Source organism: Mixophyes fleayi, chromosome 11 (assembly GCF_038048845.1).
Source record: "Mixophyes fleayi isolate aMixFle1 chromosome 11, aMixFle1.hap1, whole genome shotgun sequence".
Taxonomy (NCBI): Eukaryota; Metazoa; Chordata; class Amphibia; order Anura; family Limnodynastidae; genus Mixophyes; species Mixophyes fleayi.
Window position 1 is genome coordinate 17,759,661 of NC_134412.1, and position 24,073 is coordinate 17,783,733.

General features: G+C 39.3%; 1 protein-coding gene across 1 annotated transcript in view; it reads right to left on the minus strand.

The window, feature by feature from the left end:
* Positions 1 to 304: 304 nt before the first annotated feature.
* Positions 305 to 24,073, minus strand: part of LOC142107483 (cell adhesion molecule CEACAM5-like) — a 28,035-nt gene continuing 4,266 nt past the window's right edge. The window contains exons 3-11 of the mRNA XM_075190926.1: positions 18,689 to 18,979; positions 15,650 to 15,934; positions 14,950 to 15,243; positions 11,603 to 11,842; positions 9,513 to 9,848; positions 6,085 to 6,192; positions 4,107 to 4,186; positions 2,843 to 2,884; positions 305 to 2,501 (exon numbers count right to left, since the gene is read on the minus strand). Coding sequence (XP_075047027.1) covers positions 2,439 to 2,501; positions 2,843 to 2,884; positions 4,107 to 4,186; positions 6,085 to 6,192; positions 9,513 to 9,848; positions 11,603 to 11,842; positions 14,950 to 15,243; positions 15,650 to 15,934; positions 18,689 to 18,979 — 1,739 coding nt within the window. The 3' untranslated portion in view covers positions 305 to 2,438. The remainder of the gene's footprint in view (positions 2,502 to 2,842; positions 2,885 to 4,106; positions 4,187 to 6,084; positions 6,193 to 9,512; positions 9,849 to 11,602; positions 11,843 to 14,949; positions 15,244 to 15,649; positions 15,935 to 18,688; positions 18,980 to 24,073) is intronic.

A 24,073-nucleotide genomic window follows, 5' to 3' on the forward strand; every position in this document is an offset into this window, starting at 1 on the left:
TGACACATGTGAAAAAATCCTTCAACTTCATTCTATCTCCTTTCTAAATAAATAGAAAATTGTCAATAATCTTATGCCAGGATATAAGGCTTTTCCCAAATAGGTTATGATCCCATGTATAAGATGTATCCAAGTAGGCCATAAATAAATTTGCAAAATTAAACTTGGGGCAAATTTTGTGCCCATCGTGGTTCCAAATTACGGTATAAAGTATTATCCATTAAAGCAAAAATAATTGTTCATAAAGATGTAGGTGATACTCTCCTTAAGAAAGATTCTCACTATAGGCATTGTAAGGCGGAGAAGGAGTTTATTTAGAACATCATTGGACTGAGAATAAATTACTTATGATCAGTATGAGGAGAGAATCCAAAATTTGACAATGTAAGAAAGAGGTCAAGACACACATGGAACACAATACAGATACTTAGTGGGGGCAGGGGAAGGCGAGATGGAGAAGTAATGCGAGGGGGAAAAGGAGAGATGAGGTAGCCACTGTAGTGGCCAAAGCTATATATGAGGCACATGTTTTAAGGGGTTACATGGTATAATTGACAAGTAATATGAAGAAGGGGGAGGGGGGAAATAAGAAGAGGAAGTCTAATGGGGAAGAGGTAAGGTCTCACGTTCATATCTGGGTGTTGGGGTGTGCTGAAAGACCTTGGGAGAAGAGCCATGGGGCTCAAACCTGAGTGAAGTTATTTTCTTTACCTTGAAGGTAGTAAGCAACCTTTGTCATGCGGGCTAGAATCCAAATGTAAGACTTGAGAGCAAAAACATGAGGGGGGCAACGTTTCCAAAGCAAGGCATATGACTTCTGCCAAGACAAGGGAAGCTAATAGAACAGAGAACTTGTCAGCGTCCTGCAGAGGGAGGTAAAGGAAGAAGATCCAGGGATCTTTAACAAAAAAGCTATTATTTTGGTATAAGGTTTGGAGATCCCAAAGCTTATCTCATAAAACTGAAATTTTGGTGCATGACCACCAAATATGAATACATGTGCCCATCTTAACACAGTCCCTCCAACAGAGTGGAGTGGCAGAAGAGAACACATTTGCAAGATTGTCAGGGATGTAGTAACACCGATAATACACTTTGTAGGCATTTTCCTTAATCAAGGTTGAGATGGAGCTAGATGCAATGTTTTCTCTTAGGGTATCCTAAGAATCATCATCGGGAAGGAGGGGGGGGGGGAGGGGTGAGGTTCATTTCCCATTCCTGCCCTTATGTCTCAGGTCTGAGTCCAAATGAATTTAGAGAAATGTTTTTGAAGGGTTGTCAATTCTGAGAAGGGGACTTTAACTAGGAGAGCCTGAAAGCGAGATAAGGGTTTGGGGAGGATATTCAGTTTAATTGTGATAATCCTGCCCAGTCCTGAGATTATTAGAGGTCTCCAGCAGAGGAGGTCTGTTTCTATTCTGGAGAGAACGGTCATAAATTATAATATGCATATATATATAAAAAGTCTCTCGTCAATGTGCAAATAAAAAAAGAGAACTACCGATGCAATATAATTAATCTAACAGGTTCTCATTACTAGAAATTCAAGGTATTATACAAAAAGGCAGTGTATATTAAGGCCTAGGGGAGATAAAGTTTTAAGCTGGTAAATCCAATATGTCTCTCTTTGTGAGAGCTTTTTCTGTCTGTCTCCACCTCTTGGATTTTGAAACACTCTTTCAATCCCAATCACTTTGAGGCCTAGACTGTCATTATTGTGACATATAATGGCAGGAGATACTATTGGTCTGGAGCCCTTTTTGAATATTCAGAATGTTTACTTTTATTCTTGTCTTCGTGGGCCTTGATGTTTTGCCAATGTATTGCAGACCACATGGACATTCCAAAAGATAGATCACAAAGTTATAACCACAGTTGAAGTTCTGTTTTATGTTGTATTCTGTTTTGTCCATGTTAGATCTAAATATAACTGATTTAGATCCATATTATCTGTATCAGCTATTAAAAATTCTCTGGCTCCAACAGTTCCCAAATTTTTTTTGCTCTGTGCTTTTGTAAAAACAATTTAGGGTTTATTGAGTAAGATTGGTTTGAGGATTGGATCATTTCTGCAATATATGACAATGTTCATTAATAACCTTATTTACGTTTTGAGATTGGTTGCTGTACTTTGTGTGATAAATGGTATTTTGAAGACCTTGTTGGTGATTTTCACTTTGTCCTTAAAGGGATCTTGGTGCTCCAAATTCTTACAATCTTTCTACCAAGATTCCAGTAATTCGGATGGGATTTTCTCTCTTTAAATTGCTGTGTCGACGCATTGTTTCCTAAGCCTTCCAAATTGTCCTCATGGGATATTTTTCATAAATCCTTGTTCAAATTCCACACTTCATTTTGAGTAGATTTCAACCTCTAAAAAAACAATGTTCTCCTTTTTTTATTATTCAAAAACTAAAATAAAAATAATATATATATCATTATCGCATCGTAGAAACATTGGTCACGTTGCTGTATAAGGCTCCATCTGTTCGTATTAAAGTCTGTGAATAAAATGTGAACAGTAATTAGAGACATACATACACACAGACTTACAGTGTACATATGTGGGTTCAATTATACAAAAATGTAGAAGCTCCTGTAAAATATTAAACTATGTATATACATGTATAATATGAGATTAACTGAGCACAGGCTTGCAGGCAGGACCTTCATACGTCTGTCTGTATGTATTACCCAGTATTGTTTTATTACTGTGTTTGCTCCAATTGTAAGGCGCTACAGAATTTCCTGGCGCTATATAAATAAATATTGATGATGATGATAAATTTGTTGGGTTGCTCCCTGCACCTATATTATCATAAAAACACACTATATTACTTACCTCATAATGTGGATTTTGATTTGTAGATTTTGTTTTCTCCATCTGTACAAGACAATTTGGAAATAAATAAAAAAGGGCTAATTAGGTACAATATGTATCTCTTACATAATCAAAGAGACTAATAGTAGTGAGATGGCCCAGTACAGGCACATATCACCTCTATACTAGTTACACACCTTATATTTACATCTTACTTTTGGGACCTGTTGTGTTTACCTCCAAGAAGGTTGGCCTATGGGCTATATCACTTCTTGTATGTCATATACAAGACCCAAGAAATAAGGTAGCACAGCCAATATACATTGGAACATACCTCACAATATTTTATATTAGTTTAAGATAAACTATGGGACCATTAATAGTTGAAGATGAAAGAGTTAACTTGGTTTGTTCAGAAAAATATTGTTCAGGGTTCAGGCCTACAGCTTTGCAAGTCGCAATAGGATTTAGTTTTATTAACAAGTTTCAAGGACATGAAAGAACTGCTACTATGATTTTTAACAGTTATGTCCAGTTTCACAGGACATGTATATCTTTCTTTATTCTTTGTAATATTTGCTGATGTTGGATTTGGTGATTCATGCTTGCGCAGTGCTAAAATGTCTACGGGCCTGATTCATTAAGGATCTTAACTTGAGAAACTTCTTATTTCAGTCTCCTGGACAAAACCATTTTCCAATGCAAGGGGTGCAAATTAGTATTTTGTTTCGCACATAAGTTAAATACTGGCTGTTTTTTCACGTAGCACACAAATATCAATTTAAATTTCAGTGTACAAATAATCTATCAAGTATTTGTGTGTTACATGAAAAAACAGTCAGTATTTAACGTATGTGCAAAACAGAATACTAATTTGCACCCCTTGCATTGGAAAATGGTTTTGTCCAGGAGACTGAAATAAGAAGTTTCTCAAGTTAAGATCCTTAATGAATCAGGCCCTACGTGACTAAACTGTTATATATACATGATGATTTGTTTTGATAAACTCAGAACATATAAATGTGCATGTATTTATTGTCTCTCCGGCCGTTATGATATATCTTATCTGATCACTAACCACTCAAGAAATATTGCTATAAAAAATATGGTGAGAGGCCCGTGGCTTAGTCTTGCTGAATTGTCTCCAGAATTGAGCCTGTATCATCCTCTGCATAGAGCTCAAATCTCTCTCCTCTGCCAGCTGTCTCTGAATCTGTCTGCACATTTTAAGCCCCCTCACAGTTAACCATTTTCATTATGTAACCATTAGCAGAAGACATCGTACCTCTACTCCTTTTATAGTTGTTTCATAAATATGTGGAGGTGGGATGTCTGAATTTTCATATAGGTGAGTTTTGGTGACATCTGTAGAAAAAAAAAGTACAGAATTAAAAAAAAAAAATAACATTTTAAAAAAACCTAAAAGTTCTGTTTGGTTCACATTATTAACATATATCAAAGAAAGTGTGCTGGACAAACGGTAATAACTTCCACTTAATGAGAAAGATCAGGGTAACCTAAAACTCAATGTAAATAGTAGTGACTCAGAGATAGTGTAGGAAATAAGTAAGCAACCAACTATATACCTGACGCGTTTCTCGGTTTTTCGACGCGTCAGACATCTATTGGCTTCTAGCCGGTGATTGATACAGCAGAGCGATTATTTTACACCGGGGTGAATGAGCTTTTTTGTGACCTGGAAGGACAAACATCTTTATCCAACTAATGTCGGAGATACACCTTTGAGTGATCCGTCAATCTGATAAACACGATAAGTACTCAAGACTTTTTATTCCTCTTCTCTCACAGAGAGGTTACATCTGTATAATATAAAAGAGGTGCGCACAAGCTGTGCTTATACGAACAATCAGTGGTATATTTGTGATACTTCAATAAATTGCTGGATCGCAGTTTCTGCAAATTGAGGATTTATCTCTTCTATCCTTGTGTTTATATACAAACACCTTCCGGGACTAAGCTCAATATATTTTGATCAATACTCTGCATTTGTAGCTTTGCCTTTTTATGGGTATATATCTGCATGTGTATTAACCAACTAATTAATCACTTCACCTGCTATGAATCCAATTATGAATACTCCATATGTGTTTTTGACTTACTATGAATGCTGATTGCAATTGATGTCAGTCTGTTGTTATATTCGATACGAACCAATGTTTTATTCATTTTATATATTTTTTATATTTCTGTGTATGTAAATACATATTAAATTACCTATCAATATTACTATTGGTTAACAGTTTTTGCGCTCTCAATTTCTTTTTCTATGTATGTTACGTTGATATCCAGGTCCCAGAGCCTGTATTAGAGAGCTGCAACTGGCCATAGTTATAAATGACTTATTAGCTAGTTACATAGGTTTTTTAGAGCGCCCATTGTTCACTTACATTATCAACTATATAACTAATGTCTCCCTATTAATCTATAATAGCTGCCATTGCTTGCGGAGTGCTTGCCTTTAAACCTTGTGTGATGGTAAGACTCAACCCAGTGAAAAACATGGCAATGATCACGGTTAAATTCATATTTAATTTAATTCATTTTTATATTTAAGTAAAAACTAACCAGAAGAAGACCTTGGTGTGACTTAATGCACATATAAGTGGTAGAATGACACAAAGTGTGTGTGTGTGTGTGTGTGTGTGTGTGTGTGTATGTATGTATATAGAGATATATAGAGATATATAGAGATATATAGAGATATATAGAGATATATAGATATATATAGATATATATAGATATATAGATATATAGATATATAGATATATATATATATATATATACATCTATATATAGATATATATATATCTATATAGAGAGAGAGAGAGATATAGACAGGCGCGGGCTGGGAGAGGCGTGGCCGGGGGGCACACAGGCGGCCGCATCCCATGAAAAGAGATGCGGCCGCGTCATTGATGACGCGGCCGCATCCCCTGTCATGTGATGCGGACGCCTGTGCGCTGACACGGCCGCATCTGATGTCATCAGATGCGGCCGCGGGGGAAAGCATAGTATTTTGTGGCCGGCAGGCCAACCCCCCGGCCCTAATAGCGGCCTGACCGATGCCCCCCTGCCCCGCCTGCACCCCGGGCCAGCCTGCCACTGGATATAGATATATATAGAGAGAGAGAGAGAGAGACAGGGTTGATAATCTATCTCAAGTCTCAAATGTTCGACATAGGTGTATTTTTGTGAACATGAAGATATAAGAGAATATTACAAACAAAGCCACAAATACATACATCTCTTCACTATGAAGAACACAATGATTCCAATTATGACGACCCCAGCGAGCGCTCCTATCACGATACCAGCGATCTCACCACCACTCAGTCCACTTTTAGAAACGGCTGTGAAATAAACAGCAGAACAGTAAGACATGAAGTTGTATTCAATTGTATTTATATTATATAGGCATATTATTCTAATTTATTTATTTTGCTTTTTTAATTCTTACGCGAGAAGAAATATAATATCTGCTTTTTTTCAGAGGTTTTTAATTTAATTTAAATCAAACCTAATTATGCATATGAATTTTTCTCTGTCAAAACCAATGTTAACAATTGTTTCTTGTGCTTATGACCTGGTGGGTGTGTAGATGCATCTGGGTGTAAGTACACTTGAAATAAACCTGTCACATACTGGTGCATATTTGGATCTTGAGATGCCAACGCCTCAGCATAAGGACGCAGCTGGTGAAGCTTTTTAGAGCTTATGTTTTTAACGGATATACTGCAAACTCAGCATCTGCCCTAGAGTCTCCAGAACTGTACATAGTTTTTACAGTGACCTATAATATCACCTCTTTCCTACTGCTACTAATATTGTAACCTTACAGCACAGTATTCTGCTGCCTTCTTCTACTGTTTGTCTTCAATGCTTGTTTACCTTCATATCATGCAAAACTATGACTTCAAGGTCCGTTTTCTTCTGTGGTTGTTGACATTATGCCAATGTTCATTTTGTGTTCTGCTTTCACACTTTTGTGCCATATACTGTATTTTATATTTTGATGTATTAAATTTAAGATTCCATACTTTAGTTCATTCCTTTGTGTTCTCTAAATCACTGTGCACTTTTATTTAACCCATCTGGGGGTATCGGCCCCATTACAAATCTTTGTTACCTGCAAAAAGGCCTAGTTTCTGCAGTAGACCACTCAGAAGATTTTAAACAAAACAGGACCCATGACAGATCCTTACATTACTCCACTGGTTAACACACTTCTACTCTGAACTTACATGGACAACTAGATCTCTCTGTGTCCTGATTAAGTTAAGTAGAAGACTTGATTTTGAATAAAGAAGACGATGGAACAGGGAAAAATTTTAGGGGGCAGGGAAGGAATTTTCTGAGACAGCTGTTTGCCAGTGACAATACATCTACATGTACTACATGGTGGTGGTGGATAGTTGAATAAAGCCAGGAATCAGGCATGGATGTATCAGTAAGTGCAACAGGTGAGACTGGCAGGTCTGCACAGCTCCCAGGTGCACCCATTTATCTGACACACATTGGAGGAAGACAGAGTATACATAAGTCTGATTGCAGAGAGGGAGTTGGTATGATGAGTACAAGGTGGGATGAAGGTGCGGTCATGCAGTGGTTAAGTGTGTTCAGCGAGAGTGTGGGTGATCTGTTAGAAATGCTACAACCATCCCCAATGGCAATGCAGGTATGGTCCCAAATGGTCTCATTGGGGATAGGTATTGGGAAGAGTGGGGACATGTGGCATAGTTAAAGGTTCTTTTGGGTTTTGGAGAAAAGACAGAATAAATAAAAACAAAAAGCACATACAAAGCTATGTACATTGAGAGCCATAAACTGCGTGGGCTATAACCATTGTAGACCAATCACAAGACTACAATCACAAGCAACCTCCAAGTACAGAAACATCCACAGTACAACAAAGAAAGAAAACCTAGAGAATCAACAATACGCTACCACATACAGGTGAGCCTCTACAAATCTCCCCACTGTATTGTTCTCCTCCCCTTCCCTTCTCTTCACAACAGGTACAGAAAAGAGACTCAGAAGTTAAGAATCCAGACCACCACAATCCTCTATCAGGCAACAACACAGCAAAGAAAACACACAAGCCCCTACCAACACTGTGGTAGTCAGCACATCTATGCTTACTACCCCGAAGGAGGCATTCATAGTCAACTTGTCGGGGTATGTCTTGTCAGGGTACTCAGAATCGATATGACGTACCCTACCCAACAATAAGCACAACACACACAAGGAAAAGCATCATCCAACATACAAGACACAAAAGAGCAAAGAAGGGTAAGCGCCACCTTCAGAACATCCCACCACACACACCGCTCCACGTTGTGCCACAGAAGCATCTTTGTAAAGAATGTGGAGTGAGCCTGGGACACTTGGCGTTTGTCAGATTTGGTCAGAGGAAGGTTATTCGTGTATCCTGAAGGGTGGTTGGTGGCCCACCTTAAACAAAAAGTAAATTAAACGATTTTGAGGGATGAATATGTGCAGTTATTTTGTCTATAGCTGAAGGGAGGATGATGGGAGGAGGCGATATAAGATAATACCTAGAATGTTTGGGAATTGTTTCTTAGCATTTGCAATTCTGGTTATTATGACTGGGGAAAAGAGGCCAGAGCTCAGCTCACTATAGGTACATGAATTCAGTGCCTTTGGGAGTTGGGGCTGGTTATGTTATAATGAAAAAGTGGGTTAAGGAATGAAAGAAATAAAAGACGTTGGCTTACCAAAAGAGGAATTGGTGGCCGATAGAAGGCTGGTGTGATAAAAAAAGGGAACAAAATGATCCAGGAATGGTCCAAATGGTGGGACTATGGTGGTGATGGAGGTGGAAATGTGCTAAATGGATTGAAGAACAGTAGTAAGATGGCAGTGTCATGGGCTGCTGTGGTAATGGTAGTTGGAAAAAAAGTGAATGTGTTGTTATGTTTCTGTTTATTTTATTTCAGATCCAGTGACTGGTGTGAATTGTGGGACATCTGTACGTATTCTGGGCAGCACATCGGGCAGTGGTCAGACCATGGGAGGCAGTTGGAATTTGCCAGAGGTGAGGCGAAAGTCAGATGGTTGGGCATATGGGGCCTAAGGTGGGAAGATGTAGTAGTAGGCATGTAGACCTACATGTCCTACATGTACACCTGATGTCCTGGTAATTCATGCTGGAGGCAACGACCTGGGCGTAGGCCCCATCTGATTTATATTGTCCATTGTGGATTTTTCGTTCTGATAATAAACCAGTAAAGCTGCAGATCTGTGCCTGTCTTTGATTGTAAAATTTTAAGTACTGAAAACATTTGAAAGAACAGGGAATTATTATTCTGTAGTTACAGTATTATTTTTTTATTAGACAAAACAGCAAGGTGAGCAGAGAGTTTAAAGGAACCAGTATTATCCATGCCACTTTAATTCCCATATAAAATAACTTAACAAATATAAAATATTGTTAGCTCTAAAGGCCTGGTTACTCCATCTTTTCTTACCATGAACAACTAGTTACTCTGTGATATACATGATGTCTAATTATTGGAAGTTTTGCTATTTAGCCTGTGCAGGGATCATTATATTGTACTCTTGGCCTTATTTACAGCCATATTTCTTTATTTGGAAACATTTCATCATTTAACCTGTGTGTTATTGTATCTCAAAAATGAAGATGACTTACGTTTTGCTTCCACATTGAGAGTAAAGGTGAAGGTGGTGCTTCCAATAACATTTTCAGCTCTGCATTCATATTTTCCATTTTCATCTTTAGTCACATCAGAGATCTCTAGATTGGATGTATATTCAGTAGAGTTCACTTTGAATTTACCTCCGTCTTGTATAGGGCTGGGGTTTGGACTGAGACGAGCCCAGGAGAATGTAGCAGGGAGGACCTGAGATGAGAAGGTGGTGGCTCTGTCCTGGTGTCCAGGTCTCAGATTCACTGTCATAACTGCGGCATTTCCTTCTGTCACCTCAGTGATTTTACCATTGTCATGTCCCGGGGACTGCGGAGACTCTGATGGAATAAAATCAGAAGATATATACTGCGTTACCTTATATCACTTCCAGATACTCAACAGTTGTATCTGTAGCTGCAAGATGTGTAATGCAAAGCAACCAATCATATATTATCTTTAATTATGCATCACTTGCATGTCTTTGATAAAAGCAAGCATCAGATTGGTTGCTCTGTGTTGCATTATGTGATTGGTTGATTTTCTTTGATGTTATTCTCTACTACCTGATTTGCACCTATACAAAGCAATGTGACTTTTGGGCAATTTCCATGCACTGTGCTTAAAGGGATTGTTCTATTCAACCTGACCTAGTTATAAATCTGAGTGTTCTGTTATACACATTTTTTTCTAAATTGTTAATGTACTACAATCACCAGCCTCGCATTGGCTTTTATCTGAAACTACAAAGAGTATTATATTTGACCTTTTATGACTTAATATAACTAAGCAAAAGGGTTTCATTTCGAGTTGGATGCTCATCTGTTTTTTATTGCGTATGATACATATTTTAGTAATGTACATGTGCAACAAACATAGATACACATACATCCGTAAATAGGTTTTAGATTGTACGTCTATTCGCATTACTTAATTTAAATTTCCATTTGGACAATTCAATTTGGACAATGCCTATTTGTTTTTTTTAAGGAAAACCGTAAACGTTTGTGGTGAATTATACTTTATATGGTTAATGTGGCTTCTATATTAATAAAACTGTCTAGACTATTTCTGTTGTGCATATGACACATCATTACATTATTATGTGTACAAATAGGGTAATGTAACTTTTTAGTATTTAACACTATAAAGTCACATCTCTATGCTATGTCTATGCTATTATTAGCCTTTCTTTATAGGGCACCACAATGTTTCTACAGCGCCGTACAGAGACAGACATAAGACCAAACATGGTAGATACAGTATCGAAAATACTGTACTACCAGGACATCAAACACTCCAAACATAACTTGCATAGTGACGTAGGAACAGAAGAATAGTTAGAGAAACTAGAGGGAAGAGGGTACTGCTCATAAGAGCTTACATCCTACAGGGAGGCTAAACAGACAGGAGGAACAAGGGAGTTAGATGAGGGGATCAAGTGCAAGAAAGGTGAAAAAGGAGGGTAAGGTTATCAAATATGGATAGAAGGTTAGGTGGATGGCTGGTAGGATTTGAGGAAAAGATCAGTTTTGAGTGCCCGTTTGAAGGAGCCCAAATTAGGGGACAATCGGATGGAGCGAGGGAGGTCGTTCCAATGAAGATTTGCAGCCCGGGAGAAATCTTGGATTGTGGAGTGGGATGAGGTGATCAGAGTGGAGGAGAGGCGACGGTCATTGGCCGACCACAGGGAATGGGATGGGGTGTGAATGGAGAGGAGATTAGAAATATAAGGGGCAGTGGAGTGGGAGAGGGCCTTGTAGGTGAGTGTAAGGAGTTTGAAAAAGATTCTGTAGGGGAAGGGAGCCAGTGAAGGGCGAGGCAGAAGAGGAGCGGCTGGAAAGAAAGAGGAGTCTCTCAGCCATGTTGAGTATAGATCTGAGGGGGGTGAGGTGGGAGAGGGGAAGGCCAATGAGAAGATTACAGATGACGGTATCATTTATATTGAATTCTTTTAGTGGATAGCGTTTTTCAAAAATTGGGCTTTTGCAATATCGCAGACTTTGGCTGTTGACTAGCGAAATAAAAGGAGCAATAACAGCTTCATTTGCTACACATATATTTTTATGATATCAATATTAATAGTATATCTCACCAAATGTCAATGTACAGCTTGATGTTTTTCCCAGCTGATCACCGTTGCAGGTCAGGATTGATCCTTGGACGTTATTATTTGAAGTCAGATTCCTGATCACTTGGTTATAATTTATCTCTGTTACGTTATTATATATCATGGTCACATTGGCTGCAGGTTGTCCTCCCGGCCAGGAGCAGTTTAGCTGTAGAAGCTGTTTATAAACTTCTGTAGTACAACTAATGTTTCCTGTTGGGCGCCCTATGAGATGAGAGGAATGAGAATCATCAGTAAGAGCCTACTGCAGTATTAAGCAGCTGAGCTACGTCACGGCTCACTGGTGCTCAATGTATATGATACAAACTAAAACAGCTCACAGCGACAAATGCAGAAAGTACTCTAATACAGGCACTAAAGCATTTCTGCTGCCTTTATGGTATTATCACACTAGCACTTTTTCCACCGCAATTCAATCACTAAAAATCTCTATTGAAAATCGCTGATCCACTGTTTATAAGCAGTGATTTGTAGCTACATTTTTTTTCTCTGCATGTCAGCCCTAAAAATGACCAGAAATACATTCAATATTTGAAATAGAGATATTAAGCAGCGATTTTTAGCTGCAAACAATTGTAACTTAAATATCACCAGTGTAATACTACCCTTACAGATGCTGATAACCTCCCATAGAATAAAGACTGAAAGTTATTGGGCCTGATTCATTAAGGAAAGGAAAGCAAGAAAACGAGTAACTTTGAACCTTGGCAAAACCATGTTACAATGCAAGAGTTGCAAATGAGTTTATTATTTTACACATAAGGAAAATAGTGGCTGTTTTTCATTTAGGGCACACATACTTGATAGCTTTAATATTAGACTGACATTAAGGGCTAGATTTACTAAGCTGCGGGTTTGAAAAAGTGGGGATGTTGCCTATAGCAACCAATCAGATTCTAGCTGTCATTTTGTAGAAGGTACTAAATAAATGAAAGCTAGAATGTGATTGGTTGCTATAGGCAACATCCCCACTTTTTGAAACCCGCAGGTTATTAAATCTAGCCCTAAAAGTTGATCTTGGACATGCTCTACACCAATTATAAATTTGTCATCACATTTTAAATTTACCTCCCTCTTAAATGCAACATGGTTTTCCAAGGTCCAAAGTTACTCATTTTTGTTTTTTGATTTACATTCCTTAATGAATCAGGCCCATTATCTATGATGTAATGCCTCCTGTCTTGTCAAGTTTTCTCAGTGATGGTTCCTGACCTCAATCCAAGTCTTGGCTGAAAACTTCACATGGTGACTTTTGACATTTATTATTATACTATCTCAAGCACACTGGTTCATCTAGCATCATGACATGGTCATAACATTGATGTGTCTGGGACTGGTTCACCAACTGTTACTGATAGCAGCAAGATGACTTCACAAGTCTACAGAAACCTCTGGACCTACCTACAGGGAAATGCCTTCACACTTATTGGCCGATGCTTCATCCTGCAGCAAGAAAATGACTCAAAACACAATACCCATGTAACCAAGATGTTTACCATGGGAACAAGTGGAAAGGCTGAGATTGGCCATGTCCCTTTCTTGGTTTCAATTCAAGCAAGCATTTCACTAATGGAACAAGAGCGTGAAGCCATAACCCAGGTCCCCCCTAGAAAAAACAACTGAGTGGGTTGAATGTTTTCTGCAATCATTGCATGCAGAGGATTAACATTTAAAATGGACCAGTAGATACTTAAAAAATTGTTCAATTGCCTATGTCAAAATAAATATAACCCTGCTCCTCTTCTCCCTTTGACATTGTTACCATAGGCAATGATGAGAGGCTCACCATCTTGAGCTGACCAGTTCAGAAAGTCCACCCTTCCTCTGCTCTTGAGGTGCATCGAAACTGACACTAGCGAGTAGCACAAGAAGCGGAGGGTTGTGGGGTGGGGTAGTAAATGAGGGTGTGATTAAAAAGTATATACAATTGTTCACATAGAGGACTGGTCACTCCATACTGCCCTTGATTAGTGCAGGCAGATTTAGGGGCAGGGTAACTCCTGCTCTGTCGAGTGCGTTTGGCCCTCACTAGTTATAGCGGAGATCAGAGGTCGAAGTGGAAATTTAGAATTGACGGTATTTAAAATGTAAGTGATTGGAATTTTATAGTTTTACAATGAAGGCAGCAGGCGAAGTGACGGTATGACATACCACTGTAAACTGGCACTGCAACCACTGAAAATGATAAACCCTAGGTATCAAACTTCAAGGTATAGTGTGTATTGAACTCTTAATAATCTGTTTGAGAACATTTAATATATGACACCAATGTGTATTCAAAGATCATTAGACAGCTGTTCAAAATGCTTAGTAAAAATAGTAATAAATTCATTGAAATGGTCACATGTAGTGCAAATAAAATAATTACAAGATTAAACTACTGTATCATTAGATATGAGCAAAGTTTCAGTGGTACAATCCTTACATTCCACAACTTCATCAATGTATTTAGAAAATTACACATTTTGCTAAATTTACAGTCTCTAAATAGAGCTGGGACGTCAACAGCATCAATGCATTGTGATCCATTTAATTTCTTTGTAGGATTTTATGTATAGAGCAATCTAAATGAATGGACCAAATGTTGTCCCATATTCTGTTTTCCCCAAATATCTAGCATAGTAACTACATTTGTCAACCTATGTTTGGTTCTGTTGGATCCTTTTAGAAGTCATGCTGTTTTCATCTCTGTCCACTAGCTCCTTTTCATTATTTTCATCCAAATTTAGATAATGTGTCCAATTACCCTCTAAACGTACATCAATAGCTTCTGGATAAGAATCAATACTCTTCCCAATCGCAATACCCTCTCCAAATTGCTAATCCCATTCCAAACTGAGCTTGAAAGCCAATCGCAATACAATATTCTTCTTTCACGTTTAATTATTTTGTCATTCAATATCTACTATACTTTTACTCTGAAGAAATTTTCTCGTTTTTTTTGTTAACATCTTAGTCTTTACCCTACACGTTACTGTATATTTTTTACTCTATCTTGACCTTCAACCTCAAGTTTACTTGCATGCAATCACTTACTAAACTAGCTGAAAATCTAACTTTATCCTTTCCATTAAAAAGAGCATCTTCAATAGGACAATGGACACTTAGAAAATACACTTTACTTAAATAAATCCCTTCTTCTTTTGTTCTCCTACGTTTCTCCAACACTTAACACTATCACTCTACATTATCGGGGGCTCTGGTATTAGGGCTCAAAGTCCTAACAATGTATTAATACTGCAATAAAAACTTATTCTAAATTACCATTAATATCTAATACAATAAGGATTGAAATGCAACATATTACTCACAAGCCAGGTCTAAGCTCAGTGTATTACTAGATTCATTATTTGCCAAGTTAGAGCCTCTGCAGATGAAAGGTCCATTGTCATTCCTGGAGACAGGGCTGATGGTGAGATTGGAGTTTGGAGGAGAGTTATCCCCTGTGATGTGATAATGAGGGCTCTGGGGTAATGGTTCTCCATTCAGTATCCAGGAGAAGCTGACAGCTGAACCTTGAGCTGAGCAATGCAGAGACACTGAGTCTTCTCCTTCAATGAGCAATGCTGACGTGTTACTGCTCAGCCTCACATCGGAGACGGGTGCTGTAAATCCAAAGACAGAAGAAAGGTGGAAAGTAATTAGGAGATTAATTAGGCAAACAGTATAAATAACAGGATACAACTGCCTTCTTTATACAGGAGAGAATAGAAGAGCAGCCAATAGACGAAGCATAGTTATTAACTAAAACATATTTAAAAAGCTTACAAGCGTGCTTGTTCAACAGGAATATGAAATGGATAAGGATTAATTTTAAATCTTCGCCACCAGCCAGCAAAACCTTATGGTCAGCTCATGGAGCATGAAGGGGGGATTATGACATGTAAATGCAAAGGGTAATATGTGCATAGACACAATTGTGATACAGCAACTACATAAAGTTGACAGAAACTATTAGTTCAAAATAAATGTTTAACTACGTAGTAGAATTCTAGTCATTGTTTTACTCACAGGCCAGGTTGAGCGTAACTTCATTGCTGGTAATGTTATTTATTACGTTTTTAGCTGTGCAGGTGAAGGATCCATTATCAGTAGCAGAGACTGGGCTGATAATGAGGATGGAGCTATTGTTGGTGACATTGTATCGGGGGTTCAGAGGCAGTGGCGCCCCCTGTAGTCTCCAGGAGAAGCTGACATCTGTACCACGAGCTGAACAGCGCAGAGACACGGAATCCTTTCCCGGCCAGACCAGCGAATCTGATGTGTTAGTGGTCAGGGTCACCTCAGAGACCGGCACTGGTAAATACAACACAAAGATTACATTGTACCAAGAATACAATACTCGGAATTCTCACATCACACAATCATACAAGGGACATGTACTACCTAAATTTATATACATAGGTGACTTCTTATATCACATTTCACAATAGAGGTGGAATATCCCACATGTATGTGATCAGTAGTGTTACCACTATATATATATATATATATATATATATATATATATATATATATATATATATATATATATATATATATATATATCTATCTATATCTAGATTGATAGGTAGGTATATAGATAGATAGGCCGTGTAGATAACCCGTGCATGATACTCATGCATTCTAGTCAAATCAAGCTACTTAAGGTGTTAAAAAGGTTCTTGTCATGCATTTGGTCCTAGCCCAGGCCTCCTCAGGGGAAGAGCGTTACTTCCCGACGTAAGCGCCATTTTTTAACGTGGTTTTGTCCACATGTCACCACCTCATCATTTTTCTCCATCACCTCATCCTTCATCTTTATCGCCACATCTATCCAGACACAGGGATCTCTCTCAGTGGTCCTGAGTATCACACTCCTCTCGCTCTGTCACCCCCAGCAACCACCAACCACTCCCCACTGTCACCCCCGGCAACCACCAACCACTCCCCACTGTCACCTCCGGCAACCACCAACCACTCCCAACTGTCACTTCTCCTTCAATAAATATATATATATTTTTTAAAAATCTTTATAAACACTTTTAACAATTAATAAATTAAATTAACAAATTAAAAACATCTTAGTATACCAAATTTCAGCCCTTTCTGAGTTTTTTCCCCCACACACACACTAAGAATTTAGTAGGTCAGTGTATAACTTCGCCCAGCAGGTGGCGCTGCAGCTTGGGTTTTTTTTCCACACACAGACACATGCCACTAGGCTTTTATATAGTAGATTATACTTATTTTTGCAGAACGTAATGAGCAGAAGACCCCAGGGTGAGGAGGATGCACCTGAATGTGCTGTAATAACACCCACACCCATCGTATTACAGTATTAGCACAGAGGAGGTAGAAATGAACAGTGTGATGAACCTGTTGTGTGACATGTGCAGGATCACACATCTATTTCAGTCTTACTCTGGGTCTCTGGTGCTCAGTGAAGCCTCATGCCTCACTCTGAAAGTTTTCCATTATAAAACTGTTAGTGATGGTATTTCAATCTAAGTTATGAAAATCACCTAATACAACTAACTTGTTTTACTCCAAACAAAAGCTTATTAATAATAAATACTTCTACTGTAATAAGAAAAATGCATTGGAACTCCCGTCCCCTTTATGTGGTCACATGACTCCTCAGCAGCTTCTAATATCCTTATACTTCTAGGGTTGGATTATCCCCTCTGAATTAAAAAGTATGCCTATATCTTTTTATATGTACAGTGCACAGTGACGGACCTTCATTTTTGGGGCCCTGAAGCTTGAACTGTTATGGGGGCCCCTTCGCAACCAGCCACAATAGGGCAACATTCAACAAGGTCCAAATGGGGCAAAACGGGGGGTGGGGTGGGGTCCTTGAAAATGGGTCATAGAGTGAGCCCCTTCCCACCAGCAACGCGGTCTGGGTAACCGCCATAATCTTCTTCAATGTGATTGTTCCATGCAGAACACCACAATGTTTTTTAAAATGTAACCACTATATCTCAGATTTTGATTAAAATTGCTATACTGGGTTATCTCACATGTCAAAGTCACTGGTGTGGACAAACATTTTCTAGGCTAATGCCTTCTAGTTTTCAAGTTATGGGGGATGGAAATTAGGCAAGCATTATATACAGGCTTGCCTACATGCTTGCATCATAAGAGCCATGCCCTAGTCGGAGCTGTAGATAGAGTGTCTGCTGGTCAGCACTAATCAGGGGGGGTTTCTGGGTACTCAGAACGCCCCCCTCCTCTCCCTGCGTAGAGCATATTCAAAGGTTAATTTCAAGTACTTCAACCCTTTGGTTTATGAATCTATCACTGAAAAAAAACTTAGCTTAATAACACACACTTAATGAAAACTCAATCATCGATTTTGTTGAAAAATGCACTCTTTCAAAATGAAAAAAAATGGCTACAAAAAAAAGGTGCTTTAGGGCCTTTCCTGGATTAGGTGCCCTGAAGCTTAAGCTTCATTGGTTTCATAGTACATCCACAGACAGTGCAACATTTTAAATCCATTCATTTATCTCTCTCTCTCTCTGTCTGTGTATGTTAGGGAAGTTAGACTGTAAGCTTCAATGGGGCAGGGACTGATGTGAATGAGTCCTCTGTACAGCGCTGCGGAATTAGTGGTGCTACAGAAATAACTGATGATGATGATGATGATTTGTTCATTCCACACCTACTGTGCCAAATACAGAGTCCCATATCCATGTCTGACAACGCATATAACAGGGTGTACCCATCCCTAACACATTCATTCCTTGTCTAAAAATATGACTTATTTATTCTGTGTCTAGTAAATATAAACAGCATGTTCACTCCATGTCTAACAACAGTTATAACGAATGTGTTGATTCTATTGTTACAAGTATTGCAAGTTCATTCCATTATAAAAATACATATTCAATCCATGTCCAGCAAGTGTAATAAGTTAATTCCAAATTAATTTCCTATCTAATAGAAATATTTTATGTTAATATGAATTGCAATTGTTTCCATTTATTTTAGTTCCCTCTGTTAGTTCTTTTTTTGTTTAATTCCATCCTGTTGCAGTATGTCCCTCATTCATTAGACTCTTACCTATTACAGTCAGCTGCAGGGAGTTACTGGTGTTGGTGCTGACAGGGTTCTGGGTGGTGCAGATGTAGGTTCCGCTGTCGGTCTCTGTGATTGGCTGGAAGTTCAGGACTGAGTCCCTGCAGGTCACATGGGGTTCAGAGCAAATGGTCTTCTGGTCCCGATAGAAAGTGTAAGTAAGTACAGTCTGACTTCCAGCATCACAATGGAGGGTCACATTGCTGCCACCAACAAGACGGTCAGGGGTAGTGTTGTAGGTAGAATTAAACTTGAGAACCGGTGGATTGAGGAGAGCTAGAACAGAACACAATATAATATCAGTGATGGTTAATGATGTGCCTGTTTCATTCTATTGGTCCATATTTACTGTATGGTCGGCGGCTGAGGCAGCACAAATATTGGGGTGCTCAGGCACCCACAGAGCTGGCTCCTAGCCTATGTAATAGCAATATAAAGAGAAATGAGATGTGCCAAAACTTTTCAAATAGTAACAACAAGAGAAATGGTTTAAACTAACAATAATATAAATGCATTAAAATATTAGATATAAAATATTACAAATGGATAAACAATAAAAGGTTGCAACTTTCATATACACAGGCTCTAAATATAAGCACTGCTATAAGCAAGTAACTGCAATAAAAAGTATATGCATTAAACAATTAGACATAAAAGGTCTGAGTCATTAATGAGAGTAAAGCATAGAAAAGGAGTAACTTTGCACCTGGGCAAAACCATGTTGCATTGGAGGGGGAGGTATATTTATAATGTGGAGACAGATTTATAGTTGGGGTGGGGCATGTCCTAGATTAACCTTTAATTTCAGTGTAAAAATAAACCTGTTTGTGCTACATGGAAAAGCAGCCAGTACTTTCCTTACGTGCAAAATAATAAACTAATTTGCACCCCTTGCATTGTAAAACATGGTTTGTCAAGGAACAAATTTACTCATTTTTTTTTGCTGTGCTCTCCTTAATGACTCAGGCCCAAAATCCTTAAGGATATATTTAGCATCTGTGGAGCAATTTCAACAGGAAAGATGCAGTTAGTTCCAATCTAGCCAGGCGTAAATGTCCACACATGGGATTAATCAGCGAATCTTGCCACCCAATGGTTTATAGAGAGAGAACGTTCTGCTGCTGTAGTTGGAAAGCGTCCTGTCCACACTGAACACTGCTCACATCTGTGCACAAGCAGCTGATATTAATCAGGCAGAAAGTAATGTTTTATCCTAATCTGTCGTATAGCACAGTGGTGTGTTAGGCTGGGTACACACTACAGAAGCTTTCTCCCGATGCGATATCGCTAGCGATTTTACCTGTGATTGAAAGTCCCGATCATAATGCTGATTCATGTGTACACACTATACACATTAGGGGTACAGACGGAGAAAGAGCAATTGGTGAGGTAGGAGGATAACCATATGAGGGAAACAGGGCCGCCTTCAGAAATTATGGGGCCCAGTACGGGCCCCCCCCTCCCGATGAGCGCCCACGGGCCCCCTCCTTGATGAGCGCCCCCCCGCAACACATACTTACCTGGGGGCCCGCTGTCTTGCAGTCCGCTCTCCGCTACTCTGTCTTCAGCCTGGATGTCACCTGCGATTGCAGGGGTGGAGGAATCATTCCCCCTGCGATCATGTGATCTGTCACAGGCAGAGGACATTATCGCAGAGGGAATGATTCCTCCACCCCTGCGATCGCATCCTGGTGCCTGGCTGTCACGGTGATAGCCAGGCTGAAGACAGAGTAGCGGAGACCAGCAGGGCCCCAGGTAAGTATGTGTTGCACTGTTGTACTGGACCCCCTGGTGAGCCCGGGCACGGTACAACAGTACCCCCTGTACCCCCCTGATGGCGTCCCTGGAGGGAAGTGTCACGGAAGATAGATATCAAAAACGAAGGGGCTGATGCAGAGTTGGTCAAAAAATGGGATTAAATTATTGTTCCAAAAATAAGTACAGAAAAATAGCGTATTTCTGCCCATGTGCATCAACCCATAGACAGAGCACAGATAAAGCAGTATATTACAAATTTATTATCAGCAACTAGTAACTGGATTAAAATTCTGTAATTTTACATGAGATGTTTGTGCTTATCTGGTACAATAAGTGGTCTGTGTCCTGGACATGATAATCTATACGTTCTTGTTCCTGGTCATACTGTTCCACCACTCAACACCAGGAAAACGGCATAAACTGGGATCCATTGTCACCAAGGGATCTGGGCTGACACAACCTATAATATCATTGGATGGAAGTCCACTTGTTAGTGATGAGTAGAGGGGCACGTGATTGTATGTTGTGAGTATGGGCAGATATGTGCATGAGGCTTCAAACGGGCCTTAAAAACCCACCTCTTCCTTATAGCCTTCCAGTCCCCCACTTAACTGCCCTCCTTCCTGTCTCCCACCTACCTCCCTCCTCGTCGCTCTCCTCTCCCCCCCACCTCCGTCTTTGCCTCCGCTCTCCCCCTTTCCTCCTCCTACCCTTGCGTCTCTGTCCCTCCTACCCTCCCCTTAGATTGTACGCTCCTTCGAGCAGGGCCTCCTCTTCTCCTGTTCTCCACCACCTTAACTCTGCTTTCCAGCTCCTTGTCTCTTCCGTGAGGCCCTTCTACCCCTCTAGCTACCCCGCTGGGGCTCTCGCCTGTCATCTAGCTGTACTTTGAGCTTCCGAGTTACTGTGCTTTTTGTTAACTGTTCCGTGTTGTCTCACCCTGTATCGTGTTTCTGTCTGTCCCTGTACGGCGCTACGGATACCTAGTGGCGCCCTATAAATAAATAAAAATAATAATAATAATAATAATAATAATGAGGCTGATAAGCTGGGCATGTAAATATTGGACACTGGATTACAGGACATAATATTAATAAGCTGAGATCAGGGCTGTATGTAGTGGGCACATGGCTGTGTGTTTTCAGTATAATTCTATTATGCCAGACAAAGGGCCATATGTGGCATAGTGCTGTTTGTGGCAGGCATGAGGTTGGGTCAGAGTTGTACAGAGTGGGCATTAGGCAGTATGTGATGGTAATGAGGCTGTCTGCTATTTACATTCACTTTTAACTATTCTAACTATTACATTGTTGCACACCAAGTTCATTGCTCTTTGTTTGCTTTTATTCTGTATACTTATGGTCATGTTTGTGTATGTGTGTTAAGGTGAAGTATATACAAAATCATTATATATTGTAATTATATCAACGTGAGTGGCCTAGTTTCAAAAGTGAATAGGTTAGGATCTTTCTGTGTATACTTGAATCTTCCAATGTCAGCAGTATAGAGGTGGTGATGTCAGACCAATAGGACAATAATGTCCTCAAAGGAAAGAAAGAAATGTGCAATAGTGTAATACCATTATAATACACAGTCTAATAATAATTATAGTGCAAGTACATCAATAAAAGAAGGGATGAGTTTATCTGGATTAATAGTGAAGCCCTCAAGAACGACAGTATCCCCCCACTGTCCTCGGGAACACTGGGAGTGGCAGGCTGAAGATCACTTCAGGAATCCAGAAACAATTCCACAAAGCACCTTTTGGATCCCAATGCATGTTGTCTAACCAGACTTCTTCAAGTGACAAAGCCTTTCAGGTGAATGAACAAAACTAGTGATGTACCCTTCTTATATAGTCCATAAGAAGGTCAGTTGACTTCAGTAACCTGTGATCATATTAGTACTAGAGATGTGCTCAGACCCCCCGTGCTTTGGATTTTGGTTTTGGTTCTAAAACCATCTTCGTGTTTTGGTTCTGAGTTTGGATCTGGATTTAGTTAAACATTGTGACAAATAGGTAAAATCATGTAATTTTCAGCTGGTTTTGCTCCTACATACTTATAGCATTAGCATTCCTATACAGTCACTTACAGTTTTTTTTCTAAATATATCTTCACAACTGTCCAAATTTTCACCAATTTTGTCAGAGCAGTGACATAAATACATGGCAGTTTAATAAAACATACAATCCTTATGAAACATAGTGGCATTGAATCCCAAAAATAGATATTTTTGAGTTTTTCCAATAGATTGACACTGGTATGTTTCTTAGTGAAAGCAGTGATACAAAGAGTAACTTGCCTGTGAATGACCTGACATTGTGTACTAGCTCTACTATGGTGAAAGAATGATTAGGAGGATGACGAACAACCAGGTTTTGTGTGTAATGTATAATGCAATCCCTATGAAACATAGTGAAAGATCACTGGCTGATAGAAAGGTCATTTTAGATAAGTAGATAGATGAAGGTGGGATACACCCAGAATAAAAATGGTGAAAAACACTATATTTTTAACGTTAGACAGCATCCATCATGGAAAGTGAAGCGGCAGTAAGAAAAAGAGGTCATTAGTGGCATCCGTAGATATTTAACAGATGGTGATAGGCCAAGGCCATAATGTTAAATAGTGCAAGATGGAATTGTCTTTGGGCCCAACCCATATGTTAAAAAGGACATGCACAAACAAGAAGGAAAACTGGGAAGCAGTTCTACTCAGATTGCGTTTCTGCAACCTAAACCTCCCAACTGGAACAGCCAGCTAATGCTCCAGATGAGACCCCCAGATCCCCAGTACCCTGGCTCTTCTAATCCTTGACACTATTCATTATATTCACGGTATCACAAATGGTAGTAATATTAGGGCAATGTTTAAGAAATATCAGAGAATGTCTTACAGTACACAGACCAATCCTTACAACCATTCATCTGCATTTCCTGGGCTCCATATTTCTTACACTACAAACCAGTCATATGTCAACTTCACCAATCAGATTCAGACACCAATGTATCTGCCATCTGGTCCTTTAGGAGCCACTATGCCATACAATCACAGTGACCATCACTCTGCTTCAAGACAGACCGGTGCTTCTGCTGCTGATGGTGATACACCTACCCAGTGAGCTGTCATGGTCATGTAGTCTTTTATTTGACCAAAACAGCTTATCCATATATCTGTAATTAAGTGGACAATCGGTACAATGGCATTTTGCAAGGAATGACTGACTTTTTGTTTAACCTCCCGGTACAGCTGAGAAATTGCTGTTCGGGAGAGATGGAATTTGGTAGCATGGACAGATGACCTCAACTAATTGCTTTATTAAACACTTAACCTGCAGGGTCCACACATTGCCACTTTAAATGAACATGTATCTCTTCAGTGACGTCCAAGCGAAGTCCCGGAGAGCTACCTCTTCGCAATTACTTGCTGTCAACATCATTCAGGCATCGGAACTCTGCACCTTCGCTTTTTAGGTAATTCTAATTATATTGACGTCATTTTTTTTTCAAATCAATCTTTCTTTGTAGGCATGCTGGTTGTCGGGGTTGTGGTAATAGTGAAAACGATTACCACTGTGACAATGTATTTATCATGGACATGAGCTATTACC